This window comes from Anas platyrhynchos, chromosome 9, assembly GCF_047663525.1.
Source record: "Anas platyrhynchos isolate ZD024472 breed Pekin duck chromosome 9, IASCAAS_PekinDuck_T2T, whole genome shotgun sequence".
In the NCBI taxonomy this organism is placed as follows: Eukaryota; Metazoa; Chordata; class Aves; order Anseriformes; family Anatidae; genus Anas; species Anas platyrhynchos.
The window spans coordinates 17,044,633-17,068,057 of NC_092595.1; the positions used below are offsets into that span (position 1 = coordinate 17,044,633).

Sequence of the window (23,425 nt, forward strand, 5' to 3'; positions counted from 1 at the left end):
TCATTGAAGGCACAGTTTTTATTTCTGCACTGCAGAATGAGTTTTCTGAAAATCATGAGATTTGTTAATGTCGTAATTTTTTTTTTAAAACAATTTTTTGGAAAAACTGTCAGATTTTAGTAACTATGGTAGCAGAAAGATCCTTCAAATAGAGAAAGAAGCCATTTTCAGCTTGAATGCCCTGTTTTATCATGTGTTCTTGTAACCCTTCTTGATATAAAAGGACAGCAAGATTATGATGATATGGTGCAGGCATGTGTTGTTACTGGAAAGACTGCCAGAAGCATAAGCTGAATTTAAGAGGAACTTCCTATTGAAGTGGAAAAAAGCAATGTTAGCAGGTATTGTAAAAAATCAGGATGTCCTACCCATGATGAAAATCATAGATTAAAGAAAAGTGAGCATTTTTAGTATGTTATGATTTTTCTAGGATTTAAATGTTTACAGATGACAATTTAGTGAAATCCTTCCCTTGGAATAGTCTAGCCAATATTTTTAACAGTAAAATGTATACAGTGTTTCCAATAATTTATGTAATGCCTGAGGACAATTTTTTTGTACCAATAGTGGACAATTATTTTCTCTCACACTTTTAGTGAGAAAAGACTAGTCAGGTATGAGCAGAAGGATTTTTATTGGGAGGCTGAAAGAAAACAGGCGGTTAGCAATTAAAAGGTAATGACTTTGGGGCTGATTACGTATTAAGGACAAGAAAAAGCTCTAGGAAAGGAGCAACTGAGTCTTCTCCCTTCTTCTCATGTTTCATGTTTGCTTTCCTGTTTCTCTGCAGAGGATTAAAATGTAGAGAAGATTTGAAAGGATGAATTTCTCTCAGCTCTGTCTGTCAACAGTCCAGTAACTGTATCAATAGAACTAGAACTTAAGCATGCAATTACAAGTAATTTTACATTTTTAAATATCTAATTTGAGTTTATGGTTTATAAACAGAGGAAAATGTAGGCTGTGTGCTTACACTTGGCCAAATTAGTTTTGTAGAGAACATGTATAACCTTGTGTATTGTGTACTTGATAAGACAGAGCTGTGTATGAACTATTATTAACTCAGCCAGCAGTGCTCTCTCCTTTAGTGTAATAATCTAGTGAATCATCTATTTTGTTACAATTTAATAATTACATCTTCATTCATTTACTTAAAAGAAAAACAAAACAATTTGGCATAGTCTGAGACAAAAAGCTTTATGAACTCTGCCCAGTTTGAAATTAAGTTACAATAATGTGGTTACCTAACACATTACTTAATACATTAAGCAGTTTAAAGTAAAGCAATGAAGCAAGACGTTGTACGTTTTTACATTTGCCAGAGCATGTGTGGTGTCTTCATGACACTGGACAGGATGCACTGCAGTGAAGGCTCCCTTTGTAGTTTATGTTGTGTTCGAAATAATTTTTCAAAGTAATCCCATCTAACAAACCCCAAACCACGCTTCATCACCACCTTCCTTGGGCAGCTGCATGAGTAAAGGTCTGAAACCAGGTGCTCTGTGTGCCCCGCTGTAACTGGAGGTTTGGCTTGTAGCGGAGATTTGGGGAAAAAACAGAGTTGTATTGTAGACCTCTCTATTTTGGGCTATGTAATACATTACCTTTCTGTTAACTGCATAACTTTTAATAACTGTTTAATGTTCTGTGCCATTAATATCTCACTTTAAAAATAAAAGGCAAGGCACGAACGCCAGGCGTGCTGGTCAGACAGCTTGTGCCCACTGCCACACGGGCACTGGTGGCTGGGCTCACCAGGCCACAGCAAAGCCTCGCATTCCTCTCGGCTCTGCTATGTGACTTAATAGCAAACGCTGTGGTTGTTCTTTCAGGGAAGCTCTTTGTGTATATTGTGAGTCATGCTTGTTGAAACTGCGTCCTTTCACCCCCCTTTAAACTGTAGGATTATCGGAGATCCTAGTGATGCCATGGCGCCCCTGGCATCCCGACTGCTGGAAGAGGTCTCGTGATAATTAATTATTAGCGACTTCTCTGAGTTTACACGAATTCCCATTTCGTTTCCCCCTGGCTCAGAGGGCGGGCAGGCAGGCAGGCAGGCAGGCAAGCAAGCAAGCAAGCAAACCCCACGCCCTCACGCCAGCTCCCTCCCCCCTTCCTTCCGGGGCGCTGCCTCCAGCCGCCCGCTCTCAGGGGGGCTCGGGCACCCGCTCCCCTCCCGGCCCACCCCGCCCCGCGGCCGTGCGCATGCGCCTCCCCCGCGGGGCGCCCTCTCCAAATGGCGGCGCGGGGCGGCCGCCGCAGCCCGCCGCTCTCAAGATGGCGGCAGCGCGCGGCCCGCCGGCGGGGTGGGCGCACAAAATGGCGGCGCGCGAGGCCCCCTCTCCTCAGCAGGGCGCCTGCCCGCCCGGCGGTGGTGATGATGCCGGTGGCGATGGCGGCGGGGCTGGATCCGCGCTTACCGAGCAGCCGCAGCGCTGCACCGCGGAGGGGAGGGCTGGCGGCTCGGGGGCGGCGCTAGGCGGCGGCGAGGGCAGCCGCTGTCGCCATTGCGGCGCGCCGCGGCGCTGCGAGGGCCCCTGACGGAGCTCGGCCGCGGCGCCATGGCGGGCGTGGGGCGGCGGCCGCGGGAGCCTCGGTGGTGAGAGAGCTCCCGTCCCGCCGCCGGCCGGACACAGCCCCCGGCGTCTCCCCGGTGCTGCCGCCCCCTGCGCTCCGCGGAGATGGCGTCGGGGCTGCGCGCCGCCGGCTTCCCCCCCTGGAAGCGGCACATCGCGGCCGAGCTGCGGCGGCGGGACCGGCTGCAGCGCCAGGCCTTCGAGGAGATCATCGCGCAGTGTAAGGGGCCTGGGGGCCCGGGGGCCTCCGCTCGTCGCCTTGTGCGAGGAGCGGCGGCGGGGCGCTGCTCGGTTCGCTTTGTGGCGGAATCAGTGATAATAGCGACTTCAAACTTTGGACTCCTTGCGTTTAATCGGATATCGAGACGCTTAAGTAACAGCAGGCTCCCTACCAGGCTTTTGTAGATCCAGTCCCTCACAGCCTCTGAAGTAAGGGGGAGTTCGTGGTGCTGTTGTTGAGTACTGCCTTAGGCTGCTGGCATTAAAGCAGGCTGCTCGTTAGTGTGGTACAGGCTTACGTGATGTTTTGTCACGTCAAAATAATTAAAGATACTAAGTTTTAGCTGGTGAAAAGAACAGGATGGGAATCTGGTTTTGCTCTTTGGTTATTTTCTTATTGTCCTTTCAGATAACAAGCTACTAGAGAAGTCAGACCTTCACGCCGTGCTGGCTGATAAGCTGCAAGCTGAAAAGTATGACATGCAGAGCAGACATGAAATCAGGTATTTAAAACCTCTTCTGTGTCAGTCAGCTGTCTGTCCTGTGAGTTGTAACCCTCTGATTGATGCATTGTACAGGCAACTTCTAGGCTATTACAGTAAGTTGGAGTTAAATGAAGTGAAAATATGTTGAACTAAAAAAAAATAAACTAAAACTCTAAATGTGATAAAGTGACAGTTTTTACATTATGTGGTGGAGAAAGATCTGCTCATGTTTTAGACAGGAAGTAATTTATCGTGAGTTCCAAGTATGGAAATGGATCAGATTGAGCTTTTATTTCTCCTGGGTTTGCCTAGTGTTAATACCTAATGAATATGACCTGACTCTTGAAACTGTCCAATCTTAAAAGCATTGCAGAGAGAGACGGTTGTCTTAATTTCAGTCTGGAGGCTGTGTTACTGTGTAGAGTGGGCAGTGGAGAAATGCATGATTGTGAAATGTCGGTCCTAAGCAAGCGTCTTACACTTAAAAATAGAAAACACAGGATCGGCCTGCTTTTAGCAGGGTTTTATCGGTCAACTTCCTTTCTAATGTGGGAATAACACTAGTGGTGCAGGCAGCAGTCGTGCTGCTTATTCTGTTGGCACTTGAATCCACTGCAAACCAGTATGCTAGCAGCGTCTCTGCTGTCTGGAAAGCATGCAGATTCCAGCAGGTAAGGACTACGGGGTTCTCTTCTTGGTGAAGAAAAAAACATCGGTTAGCTCAAAGTTACTTGCTTCCATAAGAATTGCTGCCTCTGAAGTTATTGTTGCTGTATGACGCAATACTGTATGTGTGTCTCATTGGGATGAAAAGCAAATAAATATGCCTGTTGTGTACTACTACCGCTGGTAAGGAAAAAAGAACTGATTCTCCAGGAATTGTGGGCAGAACTTCAGTGTGTGGCCAGCAAGCTGGAGTTAATACCTATGTGACCGTTCTCAGGAGCTTTCTGATGACTGTAGTTGTCTGGAACCAACTGTAGTTTATGGGAATCAGATTCTGACTGAACTCCTATTCCAAAAGATGAGACTGAGAGTAGAAAAGGATGAGAAGAAATGAACAGCATCTTCAAACTAAATACTAATCAGAATTCTGATACTGTCCTTGGAATACAACCATCTGTTCAAACGGAATGAATTTCCTAATACTAAATAGTTGAGGAAAAATGCTTTTAATTATCATAACAGAAAGAAGGGATATCTAGTTCTGGCTGTAGATTTATGCATTGTCAGAACTATGGGACCTGTTGGATATCACCACAGGAGTTATCCTATTACCTGTTCAGACAGACTTTCTAGAAATGCAGTGTCTTCTAGTACAGCATTGGTTCAGGGTTCAGTGAGGTGTTTTTTATTTGTTTTGAGAAGGCCACTAAGTTAATGATACCACTGTGGGATCTTTCAGCTTCTGAATCATCATCTGCTACCCTCTGGGTTGCTGTCACATAGAATGACTACGGAAACAGATGCTTGCAATGATAGGAATAAAATTATTTTATTGAAAAACTGTGATTTAAAATGCACCCGCTCAGTCTCTGTGCATGTGTGATACGTGTGTGCATGTGCTTTTAAAAAGCTAAGTTCTGTCTCTGTTCTCAAAGATGTGAGTGATAACATTTACAATCATAGCTCTTGGGGGGGGGGAAGGAGGGAATTGGCATGTATTCAAACACAATAATAATAATTTAAAAAACTTCATACCACAAGGGGCTAGAACACAGTTGGGACAATGGAGAAGTGATTTGCAACACCTCGTACTGTAAACCCCCAAGGGACTGGCTCCCTAGCTGGAGGCTCAGTCCACTATGGCATGCTGTCTCCAGATACTGAGCATCTTCAAGGTCCACCAGCACCCTCAGAAACAAATCTGATTTGGTAAAACACTTTTATTTCTTTCAGCATTTGGAGAGTTTACTTTTAAAAGTTACTTGCCTTGGTGCAAATTTAAGCAAAGACTAGTTATCTTTCATTCAAGTTTCAAGTCTATTTTAGGAATGTACAAAAAAAGGTGAATGAAGTCCTCAGCAAATTTAATTTTACGATACCGTATAAAGGCATTTTGGTTAGTGAGAGTTTAATTCTGTGAACTTTAGCTGTGTTTTAGTTTGTTATGGATGAACTGTATCTCGGTAGTGTAGAAAATCCAAGGGAGATAGTATCCTGAAACCAACTGTCAAAGGTATGGAAGCAGTCAGATTCTAGTTGACATCTCTTCTTTCTCTCTCTCAAACTGCAGTCCTGGACATGACGGCACATGGAATGATGCTCAGTTGCAGGAACTGGCACAGCTGAAGATAAAGCATCAAGAGGAGCTGACAGAACTACATAAGAAACGTGGCGAGGTTAGAAAGTTCTGTGGGGTTGTGTATGGTTGTCCTGGTTTCAAATGTGGCCCTTTACAAACATGGCCTTAATTGTACCGAGTTGCATTTTTTGGATGGGAAAATGCTGAGTTTCCACCAACAGAGTTGGGTGTGTAAAAACCACAGCAGTGGAGAGCATAAATTGAGGACATAGTAACTGGATGCTACTCAGACCTTTATAGGGAGATGGCAGTGACCCAGGCAAAGTCACGCTCCTTTGATCACACCTCACTGGAATTGTAGAGAAGTTCTGGTGTCAGTAATCCTGAGCTTCTCAAAGAGCAGGTAGCTTTCTACAGGAAGCATGCACTGATTAGTCAAAACGCTGAAAATTCCTTTCCCCCCAGCCTGGTATCCTGAGCCATCTACCCAGGCAGGCCCCCTTCCCAAAGTAGTCTTCCTTCTTCCCAGGCAGCCGAGGCTCTGTGTGCTGTAGGGCTTTCTGCTACTCACTGCCTGGGTAGCTGTGGGCTGGTAGCAGCAGTTCCTTGGTGTTGACCTCTGCCCCTCTGTTTTCCTGTGCTCTGCAGAGACTCCCCTGGCAACTTTATTTGCAGGAAAGCTGTTTATGAAACATGTATTTACCATATGTGTGTTGCACATCTGCAGTGATGACTGTCCATCAGTACCTGAAAGACTGATGCTTGTTTGTTGGTACTTACTTGTTGATTTGCTAATTTAGCAGTTTCTAGTTACTCTTGATTTTTTTTTTCGATGTATTTTTTCTGTAAATACATTGTGGCTTTATTGAAGAAACTTGGGGGAAGAGAGTAAGATACCAAAGGACCATAACTTTTTGAAAAATCATTTATAAAGTAGATTGTAATCCCCTGTGTGATAGGGACAATAAACAAATTGGTATAGAAGACTAAGAAAGAAGAAAAGTATGCTTTGTGCATTTAGTGATAGATTGGTCTGTGCTCTCAGTGGGAACTGCTCAGTTATTGTCTAGCTGGCAACACTGCATTTTTGTAATGTAAATTTCTTCTCTCCATAGTTGGCCCAGTCTGTAATTGATCTGAATAACCAAATGCAGCAGAAGGACAAAGAGATGCAGATGAATGAAGCAAAGTGAGTAGGAACAGTTAGTTTTGTGTGGTTGGTTTGAGACCCAAACTTCTCTCTGGGTAATTCATGTTAAGATATTTTCTAGAAGTCTTACCTATGGGCTAAAAATTCCTTTGTTACGCATTGTGCAAATAGCAGAAAGGTGATGGTGTAGGTCCCAGAGGAGATCCTCATTGTTTTGTACATTTTGTTGTCCTTCAGGATTGCGGAGTATTTGCAAAAAATCTCTGAACTGGAAACAGAGTGCCAGGAATTGCGTAGCAAACTACAGGATCTTGAGCGAGCTAATCAGACACTGAAAGATGAATATGATGCTCTCCAGATCACCTTCAATGCCTTGGAGGAGAAACTGAGGAAAACTACTGAGGATAACCAGGAGCTGGTCTCACGTTGGATGGCAGAGAAAGCACAAGAAGCCAATCGCTTGAATGCAGAAAATGAAAAGGATTCAAGGTGAGATTTATCTCTTTTTGATAAACTACTTCCTAATACGCTTTTGAATAGTTAAGAGTGCATAAAATAAAATCCAGCTTTGATTTCGAGACCTACGGATTTATGCACAATGCAGTGAGAGTCCAGAACTTTGTGTTACTTCCTCTGGCCAGTACAGTTAAATGTTTTTTGAAAATATTTGCCTTTCAAATGAATAAAACATGTTCTTTTGTTTCTTGAGCAACAATGGACTATGGACTAAAGATCATAAATCATGCTGGCTTTTTTTTTTTTTTTTTGTAGTATTAGGCTTGCACTTTTTATTTGTCTTGAGTCTTGATAATACTCCTAGTTTTAGCCTTTTTTAGCCTAAGCAATTTTTTGGCATCCTGCTAAAAGGAGGAGTTGCCATGAGACTAAGTTGTGTGTAAAAGCAAATAATTTTTCTTCCACATTGCCTCTTGTTCAACAGCTAATGATACTTGGAGACCAAGGGCTCTAAGACAAGTATCATACTATGTGGTAGATCTGTATTACTTCAACTAACGTAAGCTTTTTTTCTTTAAAGTTCTTGCAATTATTTGGTCTGAGCAAACCTGCAATTATATAAGTCATAAAGGGCTGCTGTGCTGAAGGTATGCTGTAAGTGCACTTTGCCATACAGTCTAGCTCAACTATTGGTCTTGTCTGTGTCTGTTCACAACAAGAAAACTGCCTCTTTTGCTCTGAGTATCTGGAAAAGCAGGATAGGGCAATATTCTGACTTTTTTTGAAAATCTTAGGAAGCCCATCAGAAAGATTACTGTGCACAGTAATCTTTGAGATGAGATTAAGGATTTTTTTCAAACAACCATGTTTTTCTCTTCTTAGGAGACGACAAGCCAGGCTGCAGAAGGAGCTAGCAGAAGCTGCCAAAGAACCCCTGCCTGTTGAACCGTAAGCAGTCCTGATTTATGGAGTTCCTCTCCTTCATTGCTTCCTGCTTCAGTTTTATGCAGATGCATGATGAATTACATCTTTGTTATTTCTAAATTTGGTGATGTAGAGGAGTGTTTAAACTTTGGTGTGAAGTCAGAAATGTACAGTAACTCTCTCTAGTTGAATTTCCAGAAGAAGGAGCTCCGTTTTGACTAAAAAAGAGATGTCTGGACTCAAAGTCCTCAGAACAGTTCACGCAGTGAATATGTATTCCTATTGCGGTAGGAAAACATTTGTTATGTAGTGCTCTTGGTCTTCCAAATAGTTCTGTAATCATGGAGCAATACACTTTGGAGAGACCTGCATTTCCTGTTGGAACAGGCGCTGTGCGAGTTGAGGTGAAAAGATACTGATCATTTCCATACTGGAATAGGTTTATACTGTAGGGAAAAAAAAAATAGAAAGATGCAGTGTTACTCTTCCTGGCAATCCAGCAATGAGCATCTCAAGTCTACTGTTCTTTGCAGCAGCCAGCTGCATATGGATTTTCCCTGCCATGTTTATTCCTGGATAATCTTTAATCAGCTGACTGAAATGGGAAATTGGTGGTATATGTACTTTGTACCAGGTTGATAAGGTTATAGGGTATTAACCCCCACCCCCCCCGCCACGAGTCAGGACACCTCCCGCTAGACCAGGTTGTACAGAGAGAGGAAATTTGTGTGATCTTTGCGGCCACTTACCCTGTTAAGCTTCTTCCTCTCCTTTATCCAAAGTGAGACTTTCCTATGCTAGAGCTGAGCTGAGAGGTAGCTGTGGCACAATGTCCTGAATATTTTATTTCCTCTTGTGGTGATGATGGTCTCAGTGTTTCATAAATTATTTGATTTGAGATGCTAAGAAGCTGGAAAGAAGCCCATTTAAAAAAAAAACACTTCTATAAATTATTCAAACTCTGCTTCACAGATGTTCTTGATTTCTTTTTGATCTCATAATTTTAGAGGGTTTTTACTGTATAAATATGCTGCTTACTGAAAAGGAAAACTGCAGAAGTGCGCTGCGATGTTTAAATTCACTTCAAAAATGTGAAGTTAACATGGGAAGTTCTTTTGCTATATGCCATGTTAATATCTTAAGATTTTGATTTTAAAAAACAAATATCGCCGAAACATGCTGGTGTTCTACAGAAATATCAGCCTGTTACTATCAGACAGGGTAGATATTTTCCATTGCCTTCTCATACCCGCTGTCCTCCAAAATCTTAAAAACTGAATCACAGCTATGTTTATTGAATATGAGATTAAAAATGTTCTCATCCTCTTCAGCACCATTGCGGCTGAGATAGTCTTATCTGATGGCAGGCATTAGTTTATTCGTACTTAAATGCCGAATTGAAACTTCCTGATCAGTCAAATGCCATCAGGTTGACACAGTATGTTTAAAAATAGTTTGTCCTGCAAAATCAGCAGTGCTTGAAGGAAAAGTTGTAGCCTGTCAGTGCCCATGATAATTAATGGGAGAAAAACCTTCTGGCATTCACTGAACAGCTTAGCTGGATTAATTTATGGCACATAAATTGGAACCTCACAGTTCTGTTCAGTTATATGCTGATGTGTAAATAATGTGGTGACCCAAAATGTGCTCATGCTTAGCGGAGCAGTGCTTGAAGTTCAGCAGTACAGAAAGTATTAGGACCTAGTTGCTGTGGATGAAGGGGGAAAGCTTAAGCCCTTGTGCTTACCTAATAAAGCCTGGTCTTGGAACAGGGGAAAAAAAAAAAAAAAAAGGAAATGTAAATAGGGCATTACTATATTTGGGGCCACGATAACAACTCTGATCTCTCTCTCTGATCTCTTGTCTTTGTCTACCTCCGTGTCACCGCCGCTGAGTGAACCTGGATGTGGGCTGGGGTCAAGCAGTACCAACCATTCAGTTCCTGTACATCAGCAGGCGGCCTCTACGCGAGGCTCCGCGTGGCTGGTTGGAAACGAGGTGTTTTCTCTTACTTCAGCAGGGATGATGATATTGAAGTGCTTGCAGATGAAACCTCTGACACAGCTGAGGAGACGTCTCCAGTGCGAGCTGTTAGCCGAGCATCCAGGTTTGTGCACAGAGATTTTTGTACACTCAGTGAGGAAGAACAAGAGATTTAGAACAATTAAAGGAATGATGTTGGGAATATTACTTAGTTTTTACTCACCTTTATCTGGAGCACAGTTCAGTATTTCCACCTCCTAGGTACTTCCTGCTTTCCAGTAGGAAACTCGCTCCAGGCTGTGTTTTCTGTTACTGTGCTCTAGATCTGCTGTGTTTTCCCTTTGCTGTTTTAACCAAGCAAAACTAGCGTCTGAAAATCTGTAATGGTAATAACAAAGGTTTAAAACTAAAATGGGCAATGAAATGGATACCACAGTGCCTATTCTGTTATATCTGTTCACGAGCAAGGTATCAACGTGGCTTTGCAAATAGCTGGGCTTTGGGATTCTATTGAAATACCAAAACTATCTTCACCTAGATTAAATTCATTCTTTCCTAAAATCATGAGTGGAAAGTAAGAGGGAATTAGAGCCTGGATTAATTTGATTGAAACTTAATACTTGGCAAATTGTTATATCTAAAATCGGTAATTCACGGAGTGGATGTTGAGGGCAGTTGAAGAAACTCCACTCACAGCTGTGCTCTGAGTCGTAGTTTGGTGACTTGTATACTGATGCCTGCCTTTGGTGTTTTCTGACTTGGGATTGGGTCTGTGGGGGAGGGAATCTTTCCAGAGACTTGGTGCTATGAACTGTGTTTGTCTTGATCTTTATTTGGAGAAGCTATTCACAAGGTTTAAACCTGTCCTCCCCTCCTTCAGTAAGCGACTCTCCCAGCCAGCTGGAGGCCTTCTGGACTCTATCACTAATATCTTTGGGTAGGTTAGAACACTTTCACCTCCTTGTTTTATGTATTGGTTTCAATGTACACCAAAATCTTGGTGATGCAGGGAATACGAACAATTTCAGCCTTTCTTCTAGCTTCTGCCTTTCTTTTTTTCTTTTTTGTTCTCCTCAACTTCCTGTTTCTTCCATCTTGCCGTGTGCTGACCTCTGACCTTTCCCTCCAGTCTGTCTGAGTCTCCCCTTTTGGGACATCAATCTTCTGATGCTGCCAGGTGAAAAACATTATCCGCTCTTAGTCTAGCATGTAAATGTATTCTGTTGAATTGACATGGAACCAACCCATTATCCTGATTATTTTTCAGATATTGATATCCCTGGCTAGAAATTGTCTGCAGTTAGAGATGCAATGAGCCCCTCTTTGCAGAGAGAATTTGTGGGATTTGCTCTTAATTGCCACTGCACTTAGCTCCTCTAATAGGGTTATTTTAAAAATAAGTCTTTGGGTTCTGTGCTTAGTGTCTAGAGTGGAGCCAGACCTTCGAAGTCAAGCTCTCCATTAGGTGGATGGTCTTTGCTTAAGTGGTGCAGCCTGAGCTTTTGACTGGAGCATTTTGCTGCCTGGAATGTAGTGCTGCAGTCATGTTCAGTCTCCCTAGACACAGTGACAGAGCTGCAGTCTCTCCAGCTAAACTCAGCTGCAATCACTCCCATGTTTCTTTCCTATTAGAAAAAAGATGTCTGCTTCAAGATGAGGTCAGCAATCAGTTCTGGTAACTTATCTGGCATACTGTGAAATATCTAAAGCCGCAAGTGGATGTAGTGCTATAATGATAAATCTTTTTGAAAGACTGGATAAAAGAAAGGAAAAACTCCACCCCCCTTTTTAATCACTGTACAGTGTAGCTAAGTGACAGGTACAGATCTGGATGAACTCAGGAGAAACCACGTTAATTAAGTTTGTTTGTAAAATATTTCTTTGTTTCATCTCAGGAGACGTTCCTTGTCCTCGTTCCCTGCTCCCCAGGATAGTGCAGAGCCACATCCGGGTGCCAGTAAAGAAGTGAGAGTGCCCACTACTGCAATATGTGTCTTTGTAAGTACAGAAGGAATTCCCATTGCTACCATCCCTTTTACTGTCTTTGGAGAAAGTGAATCCTATTTGCCTCCTGGACGTTGATCTCCTGAAACTGATTCCATTGACGTTGCCAAACGAGAAGGAATTCTTGATTTTGTAGCATAGTTCAGCCTATTGAATTTTTAGCCCAAAAGCTTCTCAGAACCCTTGCATTCCCAGGCGTGGCTCTGTTCCACGTGTCCCTGATGTCTGTTTTGCTGAGGTCGATGATGACTAGTAAAAGGTCTGATGGCACAGGGGAGTTACACCCCATTACCATCTTGGCTCCCAGCACTCCTTGTTCTGTCATGCCATAGTCGAGCTATGACTGAGGAAGAGGAGTGCTGACAGTTTGGGATTAATTCAGTTCCAGTTCTCCACAGTGAAGGGGTTGTGGCACTGAATGTCATCCAACAGACGTGGTTAAGAGGAGCTTGTGGTAGTGGGGTGTCTTCATTGGTTGTGTGTGATCTAAAGTTTTCAAGCTGAGACCTCCTTTATGCATTGCTGTGGCCTCACAAGGCCAAACTTAAATTTCCGTGATGGGTGTTGTCTTCGGAATAAAATGCAAGATATTGTGGTGAATTGTCTTGTAAAATAATTGTTTGGACATTCCTCTTGAGTTTCTGCAGGCAGTCCATCAAAAGCTTCTTCCTATGCTACCGTAGATATGAAAGGACTTGATTTTTATTTTCATTCAGAAAAACAGAGTGGCCAGCAGCATGGAGGCTTGTGTGCTCCTGGCCTGCTGTAACCTTCTCTAGTGGAAGTTGTGCAGTGCAGGGAGTAGTAGCTGTGTTACCTGATGGTGAGGATAGGACCATAACCTAAGTGACAGCGTGGAGCTGGCTTGAGTAGGGAGCTTCACAGGAGGTGTTCCTGGCTATGGTATGTGATAAAGCTGCTCTCCTCCTCTGGCTATGTACAGGAAGTGGAGCTGATGAATAAATGGAAATACTAAGTAATCTTGTCATATGCATATGAGGTGTTCAAGAACCATGTGAGAGGCTGTTTGTACTTCTCTCTGGATCGTCTGTAACATCATCGGAACTTCTAGAGCAGCGCAGTGTGTGTGGGGGCAAACCACAGTAAACTCTACTGACCCTTAATCTCGGCAAGGTGGCAAATGCTGCCCTGTACTAATTCCCCGTCGTTGCAGCAGGAGTAGAAGCTGCCACAGTAGTAAGGCTGTCGGACTGGCAGGATGGAGGTGATGCTTGGCTGGCAGTGCGATATTGAAAGGAAAAACTGCCTCCTCATTTCATGGCAACCCATGTGTTCCTTCTGGAGATGATCTGTGTTAAACTTTAGAACCTGGTTTTGGAGCCCAGGTGGAACGTGAGGACATATCTAGGTCCAGCAGAGCATCCAGAAAATGAATGGAAGGAGTCTGTCAGATGTGTGGCAGGTGCTGAGAGTCTTGGATTCCAGGGAGTGTGGAGGGCTCATATTTGGAGAGAGAAGCAGAAAAGGCTTGGAAGGGAGGAGAAGGTTGTCACTTCAGCCAGCATTGTGGGGTGTCATTTCTGAGCAAGAATTTTGACTAATTTTGTTCAGAATGGCTCTCCTGCACTTCTAGAAAGACCAGGATTATTGAACTGTGATGACCACTAAATATGAGCTGACAGAACAAGTTGAAGCAACAAGTTCCAGGAGAAAAAAAGTTTCCAGAAAACTGATTTCACAAGAATGTTTACTGACAATTCTTTAAAAAATGAAAAATAGAAGTACAGCAAATGAGTGAAGAACGTGGTATTAATATTGCAAGGAAAAAAATGGGTAAGTACTGTAAGGCTGTAAAATTGTCGGGTAAAAAAAGGGTTTTGATACTAAAATTACCATTTTTTGAAGGTCAAGAATCTCTATTAAGTGGCCAACCCAAGCTTCAAAACATCAAGCTGTGCAAAAGCTTTAAAAAGTGCTTTTAACACTGTGCCTGTTAATAGGAGCCACAGCTTAAACCAAAGTTCCCTGTGAGAGAAGTGTTGTTCCAAGTCACAACCATGCTGTTATTATTTAATTGCGGTACAAAGCTGCAGCATCTCCAGTACAGTGCATGAACGCACTTAATTTGTTATCGTGTCTTCAAGCAGACTTTCCAAACTCAAGCCTGACTTGAGTGTTCTGTGGTTGCATAAACTGGCTGGATTGTATTCCATTGCTGGCTCTAGGTGAAGAAATAAAAAGTTAAATTCCTTCTATGGCATGTCACCAGTTAATGTGTTCTCTCCCTTATTTTTTTCTTTTACAAATTAAAATCAAAGCTTTAACTTATAAAGACTGAAATTACAAAGCATTGTAAGGTTTCTGGTAGTTTATTGTCACTACTAAGCCTTTGCTAGTATCTTCCTTCACAGGCTCTTAATTCCTTTAGATAAGAATCAGCCTTTTTGCTCTGTTTATACGCCATCAACCATAGTTTCAGCCCGTGGCTTTATTTCCAACATGCTGCTGGAAGATTTACCACTGTAGTTCTGTATAGCCTTTAAGTTCTGTAGCTTTCTCATCCGTGGGCTTTGGGTCTATGCTAACTCCAGTTTGGGTGGTTGTTCTGTTCCTCCCACTCCTCAGGATGCACACGACGGGGAGGTGAATGCAGTGCAGTTCAGCCCTGGCTCCCGTTTACTAGCAACAGGAGGCATGGACCGAAGGGTTAAGCTTTGGGAAGTCTTGGGAGGTAAACGTTTTCCCTTTGGGGTATTGTGGGGGTATTAAATAAACTCATGTTATAGTTCACTTTGTGTCAGCTGCTGTTCTAATCCACTGCTTAAGTTTTGTTCATCTTTCTCTGTGCAGATAGATGTGAGCCCAAAGGTTCCCTCTCCGGTAGTAATGCTGGGATTACAAGCATAGAATTTGATAGTGCTGTGAGTATCTGCAATATCCACTGTAATTGGGTATGAGTTAAGAAATTTATGTTGTGTTCTGCTACCAGCATTCTGATGCTTTGAGGAGTTAATTAAGATACGAGTTAAGACTTAGAGTTAACTGCAAATATTCCAAAATTGTACAAGAGATGAGCTGCAGTCTGTGTCATTCTGAACTTGGCAGCTCAGACATCAGCTTTTATGGGCTACTTTGATAAAATGCATTAGGCGTGTAACATATGAAATCAGTCTTTTTCCCACTAAAGGTGACATAACAGCACAAAAGCAGCAAACAGCACTGAGGCTTTACTTCTGTGAAGCTTTTATTTTAACGGATGCTTTGCTGAGGTCTGTGATGAATAGCAGAAGGTCTCATTGTCTTGAGCCTTGCACTTCCATTACCTTTTCTCCCAGCAGTTTGTCACCAGTCATGCCACAATACTGGTGTGACTGGCAGTGTTTGCTGACAGCTCATGGTATGCTTAGTTCTTGTTAACCTAAAGTATTGGAGATAGGATTGTGATCAGCATCCACCAGACCTACTTGAAGGAATTTAGGGTCTTGGATTGCTAACTCTGGACGTAGGATCTGTCTTTTCTGCCAGGGCTGCTCTGTAACACAATGTATAGAGAGTAGACCAAAGCTGAAGTAATTTCGTCAGTTTGGTGATTCTCTGTGCTGAACTTTACTGACACACGTCTATAGCATCTCTCTCCTTTGGGTGTTAACTAGCTCTTTAGAGGTTTGCTGGGGTGGTTAACCTGCACGATAAATTAGTTCTGATTTTTATTTTTTTTTTTTTAAGATGAACACAATTGAGGTAGGAGCTGTCCAAGGTGAGATGCTGATGGGCTTTAAGGACTTTTTTTTTTTTTTTTTTTGCCTCACAGAAGTCTTTGAGTTTTTCAGGAGTATAACTGTGAATCTCACAGTGAGCACTTTTCATCTGGGATGACTTGGAAGAGCCCTAAGCCTAAAGCCACGCACAAATCTACCTGTCTGTCCTTGAAAGGATGTAGTTCTTGGAATCTCTAGTATGTTAAAGTTGTAATGAAAATGGCAAGAACTGGGCCAGCTTTCCTCTGAGGAACACTGATATTGGGAAGGTTCTTCCCTGTACAACATGACAGCAAAAAGAATAGATCAGGGTGAACTAGAATTCAGTTCCTCACTGCAGCAGCTGGGGGCAGAAGAAGGAGAAAGTACTTTCTGGTCTGGTTACTGTTAACTCCTTTCATCTGTAGTCATGATTCCACAATTCACTGTCACTTTTTGGTGAGAAGAAAAAGCTACAGACTTCTAGAAACTTGTCACACTAGCTTTCCTTGCTGGTGTGTGCTTCCTGGCTTTTTGTTCGTTTTTTTTTTTTTCTTTTCCCCTGTGGCAATATAGCACCTAATATGGCTCTAATGACTTATTGGAAATACTTTTCATTTCCATATTGACTAGCAGTAGTAGTTTTAAATTAATCTTGTGTTCGCAGGGTTCTTACCTCCTGGCAGCTTCAAATGACTTTGCCAGCAGAATCTGGACGGTTGATGACAATCGATTACGGGTGAGTCCCTTGAAGTCAAAGAGCTCGGGCTGTTTTTGTCCTGTATTTCTAGTTTTGTGTCTAAGGGAACCAGTATAGTTTTGAAAGCTGGACACTTAGACACTTTCAACAATTCCTTTTGTTAAACAGATCTTTATTTCTCTTTAACTAAAGTCTTTGCAGCAAGACCTGACATAAAGTATTGGTCTCTGTGTAGCCACACATTTACTTAATATGAAACTTTACATCCCTCTCTGTGGAAACGTAAATGCTTCTTTTTGTTCTTGAAGAGCTACTTAAATATTTTAGTTTTAGTCTAAGGAGAGAACTACTGAGGAAGGGTTTGCAGCAAGGGGGTTTGTTTTTGTGGAAGTCAAGGCAGTATTCTTAAGTCCTTGGCCTAGCTGTTAAAGGCAGCAAGCCTAAAGGTGCTTGAGTTTATTCTCAATGTCTTTTTGAAAGATTCCTCCTTCGTACTCGCATTGTTATCTGACAGTTTAGTTCATGTTTAAAGAAGGGTTTACTTGTGACTGACCATAAAAAAAAAAGTCTCTTTTCAGCTTTCTGTAAGGCTTTGTTTATTACCATTCCTATGTACACTTTTCCTCAACTTTTTATTTTAGGAAGATGCTACTTTGATTTGAATCCTCTGGTACGTCACATGTGAATTATAACCTACAGCTGCATTGTAATCCACTGGGTAGTTCCCAGTCTGAGGAAGTCAGGCCTTCTTTATGAAAGTAAAGAATGCATCAGGTTCTTTTGCAGCTTTTCTTTGACTGCAAATTCTACTATTGGTTGTAAACTATTGTGAGTAGAAGTTTAGCAGGCTAGCAATTTCTTACTGCAAAGAAGTTAGTTATCCCCACAAGCATGTATCAGGCTTCACAATATTGTCCCATAGTTTTTCTGGTAGTCTCGGTGACTTGTGCTTTCACTGCTCATTTGCTAGCGCTGAGAGAAAATACTGCATTGTTTCAAGTGTGTGGTATGGATTTGTCATGCCTTGCACGTGAGCAGGAGGCAGTGAAGCTGAAATCATGGTAAACTTTGCCACAAATTCAGTATTTAAATGCAAGTAATTATATGTAATGACTGTGCATCAACAGCAGAAAAGAGATGCAGGTCTTCCTTTCTGGAATGTGTCCTTTCTTGAGACCATGTGGTCTTTACGGGATGATGCATTGCTTCAGAGTTTGTTGTGGATTTAATTGTTTTTTGTGTGTTTTTTATCAAGTTTTGCTCACATTCCTTTCTCTTCTCTGGGTTGTTCTTCTGTATTTCCCATCCCGGATTGCTTTGTGTAATTTGATAGTCCTTTGAGTAAAAAAAAAAAAAAAAAAAAAAAAAAAAAAAAAATTGATTATATACCAGAGATTTCTCTTGTGGTGTTTTTTTTTGTTTGTTTGTTTTTTTCCCCAAAGTTCTTAACTTCAGTCACTCATTGTTTGTTTTGCAATTTGGCATGTAAATATTCAGCAATTTGAAGTGAATGCAGTTCATGTTCCTCTTAGCCCCAGAGAGCCTTCCCCTGCACTGGATGAAAACAAAGGCAGTTACAAAAACTGCTGTAGGGAGTTTTTTCTAAAATCTTTGGTTGTCTCAGCTTCCAGGTTCGAGCATGTAACAGCAGTTGAGACTAGATATCCTGCCATATCCTTGAGAGAATCTCATTATAAAAACCTGAAAACACCATGTCCCTTTTCAGTAGTGCTCTCTCCTCATTTCTCCTGCAAGGCTGTGTTGCAGTTGCCATCTACCCGTGAAATTAGGGTGTAATGGGGTGTTGTGAAGGGGAACTCACAGGTTCCCTGGATAGCTAAAGAAATTGCAGCCACGGGTGGCCTGTGTCTTAAAACTTCAGGCTGAGCTCTGCAGCACTTAACATTCCTGCTCAGTGTTGATCACTGTTCATATATAGATTTTTTTTTTTGTGCAATGCAGTAGACATGCAAATCATGACTTAAAGTTGTGATGTTGTTGTATAGAATCGGTAAGCTATGAGAAAACGAGCGACTGTGCGCTTTTACTGTGTAAATCTCTTCTTCTCAGCACACTCTGACAGGTCACAGCGGTAAAGTTCTGTCAGCCAAGTTCTTGCTGGACAATGCACGCATTGTTTCAGGAAGTCATGACCGGACCCTCAAGCTCTGGGACCTCCGCAGCAAAGTTTGTAAGGATGCCTAACTTTTCAACCACATTCTCTGTTTCCAGTGGATGCAAATGGCAGTCTGCCATAAACTAGATAATTTCATCTTCTTCTTAGTCTAAAAAAGCAGAAGCCAGCAGCCATGCTATATTCTGTTGTTATTCCAGTAATCAGATTCTTTCTGCTTGTTACCTAAAATAAGAATAAGAAATCATGTATGCAGGAAGCACTGTTAATGCTATTACAATAAGAGCAGCTGTGTTCTGTGAGCTTTCTTTGTTTGTCAATCTGTGGAGTGGGTATTTTAGTCTTCCACTAAAAAGCTTGGAGCCAACTCAGTTGTTTATTTTTTTAACCCTGAGGTGTATGGAATTATCTCTTGGAAATGTGCCAAAGCGTATCAAACGAAGGAGAGGCTCAGATTCAGATTTTTTTTTTTGTGAGAAAGAACTTATCTTCATGAGAAACACCTTATTTCCTAATTTGCTCTTCTGCTGATGGCTTCTAAACTTACTTGAATGAGAGAAGAGTCAGGATTCAAGGCTATCCTAATCCATACCCCAAACATAGGTCATGTTGACAGTTTCACATTCTTTAGCAGTAGCAATTATAGCTAGCTAAATAGGAAGTGGAAGTAAAGCAGCTGTCCTGGGAGCATTTAAAGGGATTTTAGATACAGCAAAGGAGATTGAAAAGGGCAAAGAGGTTGCTGAAGACTTAAGTCAGGATTATTCTAAGATAGTTTGACTGCTCTATGGGCACTGCTCTGTGTAGCTGCTATGTTACGTGTGTGTATTGTGATTATTTTCTGACTCTGTTTTCATCAGATCTGATTTATCCTTTTTAGGTATAAAAACAGTGTTTGCAGGATCTAGCTGCAATGACATCGTATGTACCGAACAGTGTGTAATGAGTGGACATTTCGATAAGAAAATTCGTTTCTGGGACATCAGGTAAAACCTGAGAGTGCGTACACTGCAGCAATAGCTCTAGAATTGTCCAGGTGTGAACTGCTAGGCCGCTCTTCTTTCTCAGTGTGGAAGCTGGGGAGACTGTTCTAAGTTTTCGAAAGCTAGTGAAAAAAACATTTGTTACTGCTCTTTTTACTGTGAGTTTTTTTTTGTGGGGGGGTTGGGATTTTTTAGGATGCATTTTTTTTTTTTTTTTTTTTTTCTGAAAAGGCCATCTGCTTCATTGCAGATATTGGGCATTGGTCAATACTTGCCTCTAGATGTTACTTAGTTTTTCAGAGGGTGGAGTTGAGAGGAAAATAGGTTCTGGCTGTTGGCTGGTATTGTTGCCCACAAAGTGGGATCTTGCTGGGGAAAAACTCAAAATGTGGGTATAAGCCAGTAATTCTTTCTCTTCCTCTTTTATGTTAAGATAAGTCAAGGTTTTGATGCAATATTTTGGCTTCTGGACTCTGGTTTACTGTTTTCTTTTTTCTTCCCATCTTGTCTTAGGACCGAAAGCATAGTAAAAGAACTGGAGCTGCTTGGGAGGATCACAGCTCTGGACCTGAACTCTGAGCGAACAGAGCTGCTGACCTGTTCCCGTGATGATCTACTAAAGATCATTGATCTGCGGGTTGGTGCTGTCAAACAAACATTCAGGTGAGTGTGCTCCCCTCAAGAACACTTGGAATTTCAAACCTCTGGGTTGCTGATTGCTCTCAATGTTGGATTTTTTCAACATCTCCATGGACTGCTTTGTCCCCTATCTTTTTAATCCCACATTGGTAGCAAGGTTCTCTGCAGTTTAACAGCAAAGCTCTGTTATGGTGTTTCTTTTCATTTTTCCCTATAAAGTTGGTAAATGGGAAAGGTAAAGGAAAGAACTACTTCAGATATGATTTGTGTGTGTATGAGAAACAGGAATTGTGATAAAGGGGTACTGGAGGTTATTCTGAACCATCTTCTTATAAATGATGTTACAGTTATCTGATTCTAATTTTTCAGCGCCCAAGGGTTCAAATGCGGCTCTGACTGGACGAGAGTTGTGTTCAGGTAAGGTCAGATATACGGAAGATATCCTCTGATTAAATCTGATCCCCAACAAGTGATTCATCATGCTTGGCTGTACTGTCTCATTTACAGCTAGAAAAACTTTGGACAGAACTTGTGATTTGCTTGAGCTACCTCTTATTCAAGGCAGTGTATCTGTACGTGTTGATCAACTTTCTTGGAGGCTTTCAGATTTATAGGTGCTTTTGCTCTTAGCAGGTGTTAACACAACTTTTTAAAGAATATGTGATACCAAGTTGCTTGCTTAGGTAGTTGAATGTGAAATGATGATTTGTGCTTATAAGTTGCTGACTTGAAGAAAATGTTCTGTGCCTTCTACTCCTCTGACCTCGTAGCCCTGATGGTAACTACGTGGCTGCTGGTTCAGCTGATGGGGCCCTCTACATTTGGAACGTGCTCACTGGGAAATTGGAGAGGACTCTTGCAAAGCATCACAGGTGAGGGGAAGCTGGCCATTTAATCTGAAGCAGGGACCTAGGTTGTGAACCTTGATGAGTGATGAAAGAGGTGTAGTCACACAGCTTTACTGTTCATGTTGGTGTGCAAGAATTTGAATTCAGATTCTTTGTGAATTCATGTCAGTATTCTCTAGATTGACCGAAGGTTAGGTTTGTTATTGTTCAACTTCTTAAATTGGCATAAGATTCTAATAAAGTATGTTTAACGTATTCTGAAAAAAAATACAGTATCCCTGTTAGGCTATCAAAGGCAGGACTATCCTGAGGGCTGAGAATAAAAGTGCTTGTTCTTCTGTAGTCAGGGTGCTAGAATATTTCATTCCCTTGTTAAGTGCTGTTGTGGTATTAGCTTTTGGTTTGTTTTAAACTTATACCTGGCTTCCCTTTCAGTTCTTCTATCAATGCAGTCGCGTGGTCGCCAGCAGGTGCCCATGTGGTCAGTGTGGACAAAGGAAACAAGGCTGTCCTGTGGGCTGAATTTTGACTGGACGGAGGGTGGAGGGCAGAGCGTCCAGCGCCTCTGGGTATGGCGCTGCTGGTCCGTGGCCAAGAAGAATGGAGACCCGAGCCCAGATCCATCCGGAGCGGGGATATTGACAAGTGCATGGGCTTCACTTTCCAGAGGAAAGTTCCAAAGCAGTGGAGAAGGAGCCTGAGTCAGAGACTTCTTATGGCTGTAACCACGCTGTGGCACTCGGACTCAGCAAGGGATTAGCTGTTCTGGATGGAGAATGCTACTTAGTCATGCCTTTACGTGCAGTAGCTATGCACCAAGTGGAGCTGAAGATCCTAGTGGGGTTCCTCACCAGACAGCTGTGCCAAATACTCTATCACACAAATGTACCTGCAGCACTTCTGAGTTGGAAATGTTGGAAAGAAGTTACTCTGTATGCTGGCTTAATACATGTCCTGTCTCCTGTGTTCCATTCTTGTGGCCTAGTTTAGGTGTGGGGTGAGAAGATCCTGAAATGTGGATGGGTCCTAGGCAGGCTGAAGTGTTGGAAAAGCTTTTGTAGAGTCTCCAGTAGCTCTGGCAGCTCTGCCTTGGAGTTATCAGCTCAATTCAGAGCTGCTCTGATTCTGACACAGGTTCTCCAGTACTGTCATGCAAACTGCTATCAGTTTTATCTGATTTTAAGGAAACCGTCTGTTCTTCAGGACTTATGCACCCTTTTGTTAAAATGTTCCTCAACAGCTGGGGTACCACAAAATAGGAGATTTTAAGTCCTTTTACTCCACAGGCAGTTGGGTTAGTGGGTGTGATGAGAGAAGTTGAACTTCTGCTGTGCTGCTGTGCGAAGGAATGTAGTCATACTGTGACTTCAGTACCAGAACATAGATGTTTGGTCCCTTCTTCTGTTCATCCGTCCTGTCCTGGAGGCTGTCAGTAGAACACAGGGGAGCAGCGGGTTTAAATCTCAAATCCATTGTTTTGGTGCTGGCAATTCCAGGCCTCTTTTCCCCTTCTTGAGCACATGTGCAATATTCCCGTCTGCGCTGGAGTCTTCTCTCCGCTATGGAGCAGCGTCCTGGCGCTGTCCCTGTTAAAGCATCCAAAATCACAATGTGGCTGGGTGCGAGCTACCTGGTGACTTTATCCAGCCAAATCTATCCACATCGTTTGGGCCTCAAGACAAGCCACCAGCGTTTTATTGCCTTTTTATTTGCACTTTATTTTCTTCTCTCCTGATTGTGTTTTACTGAGGAAGTGTGTTCTGTGGAGGGGCTAGGTGAGTGGGCAGCTGCTGTAACAGGCATCTCACTAACCTAGCCTTTTGCTTAGGCACCTTCTGTCGAGGGGAATTGGAGTACACAGGGCAAACTTTTTATTTATTCAGCTGCCCATAAGAACTTGATTGTAAATAAACCTGTGTTCTGCTTTTAAAAACCCCACAATGCTCTGATTCATTTGTGTGTGTGTTTGTGTGTGAGATGTTCTGAATGAGCAAAGGGTGGGAACAGAAATGTCTCTGTGCTGCTTTCCTGATGAAACGTAGGCTTGGGTTCAGCCGTATTGTGGGATTTGGTGTAAAGGGGGAAAGAGGATAATGCTCTTAGCTTCAAGCTGGACATCCAGCAGACACAACCTTGTTTTGTCCTGTCTCAGGAATGTTGTCTTGAGACTGAAGGAAGTCTCGTCACGTTAAACAAGTGCTGCTGTCCTTGAAAGGTTGAGGTATTGTTGAGTGTTTTGGATGTGTTGCTGAATTGCAGAAATTACTTGTATTTCGGACACTTCTGAGAATAGAAGGCTATTTAAACTGTGGTGCTTTGACTGCTACCTTCTTAAATTTTTAATCCTGTGATAGGAGTCGCATGCTTTGGAGAACACAAAA

At 42.4% G+C, this 23,425-nt stretch overlaps 1 protein-coding gene and 1 non-coding gene across 7 annotated transcripts; both read left to right on the forward strand.

Moving 5' to 3' along the window:
- Positions 1 to 2,310: 2,310 nt before the first annotated feature.
- ATG16L1 (autophagy related 16 like 1) lies at positions 2,311 to 22,985 on the forward strand. Of its 6 annotated transcripts, none has more exons than XM_021278830.4 (19): positions 2,311 to 2,796; positions 3,205 to 3,298; positions 5,517 to 5,622; positions 6,641 to 6,714; positions 6,913 to 7,164; positions 8,014 to 8,079; positions 10,076 to 10,162; positions 10,919 to 10,975; positions 11,168 to 11,215; positions 11,934 to 12,036; positions 14,629 to 14,734; positions 14,854 to 14,924; positions 16,408 to 16,479; positions 18,511 to 18,631; positions 19,455 to 19,560; positions 20,071 to 20,220; positions 20,566 to 20,613; positions 20,967 to 21,068; positions 21,480 to 22,985. In XM_021278830.4, exons 1-19 carry the CDS (start codon positions 2,682 to 2,684, stop codon positions 21,571 to 21,573), a joined length of 1,872 nt encoding a protein of 623 aa, XP_021134505.2. In that variant the 5' UTR covers positions 2,311 to 2,681; the 3' UTR covers positions 21,574 to 22,985. The 6 variants fall into 6 exon arrangements, with proteins under 6 accessions (XP_021134505.2, XP_021134504.2, XP_012964174.2 ...); XM_021278829.4 differs by having other exon boundaries at positions 2,313 to 2,796; positions 10,073 to 10,162; XM_013108718.4 differs by lacking the exon at positions 11,168 to 11,215 and having other exon boundaries at positions 2,318 to 2,796.
- LOC113844647 (small Cajal body-specific RNA 6) lies at positions 12,280 to 12,550 on the forward strand. Its single transcript, XR_003499361.1, has one exon. It is a non-coding gene; the product is annotated as a small Cajal body-specific RNA 6 (non-coding RNA).
- Positions 22,986 to 23,425: the final 440 nt, after the last annotated feature.

Coding starts and splice junctions, on each gene's coding strand:
- ATG16L1 (XM_021278829.4), top strand. CDS start 2,682: ATGGCGTCGGGGCTGCGCGCCGCCGGCTTCCCCCCCTGGAAGCGGCAC. Junction 3,299..5,516: donor CAGAGCAGACATGAAATCAG/GTATTTAAAACC, acceptor CTCAAACTGCAG/TCCTGGACATGACGGCACAT. Junction 16,480..18,510: donor TTGATGACAATCGATTACGG/GTGAGTCCCTTG, acceptor TCTTCTTCTCAG/CACACTCTGACAGGTCACAG.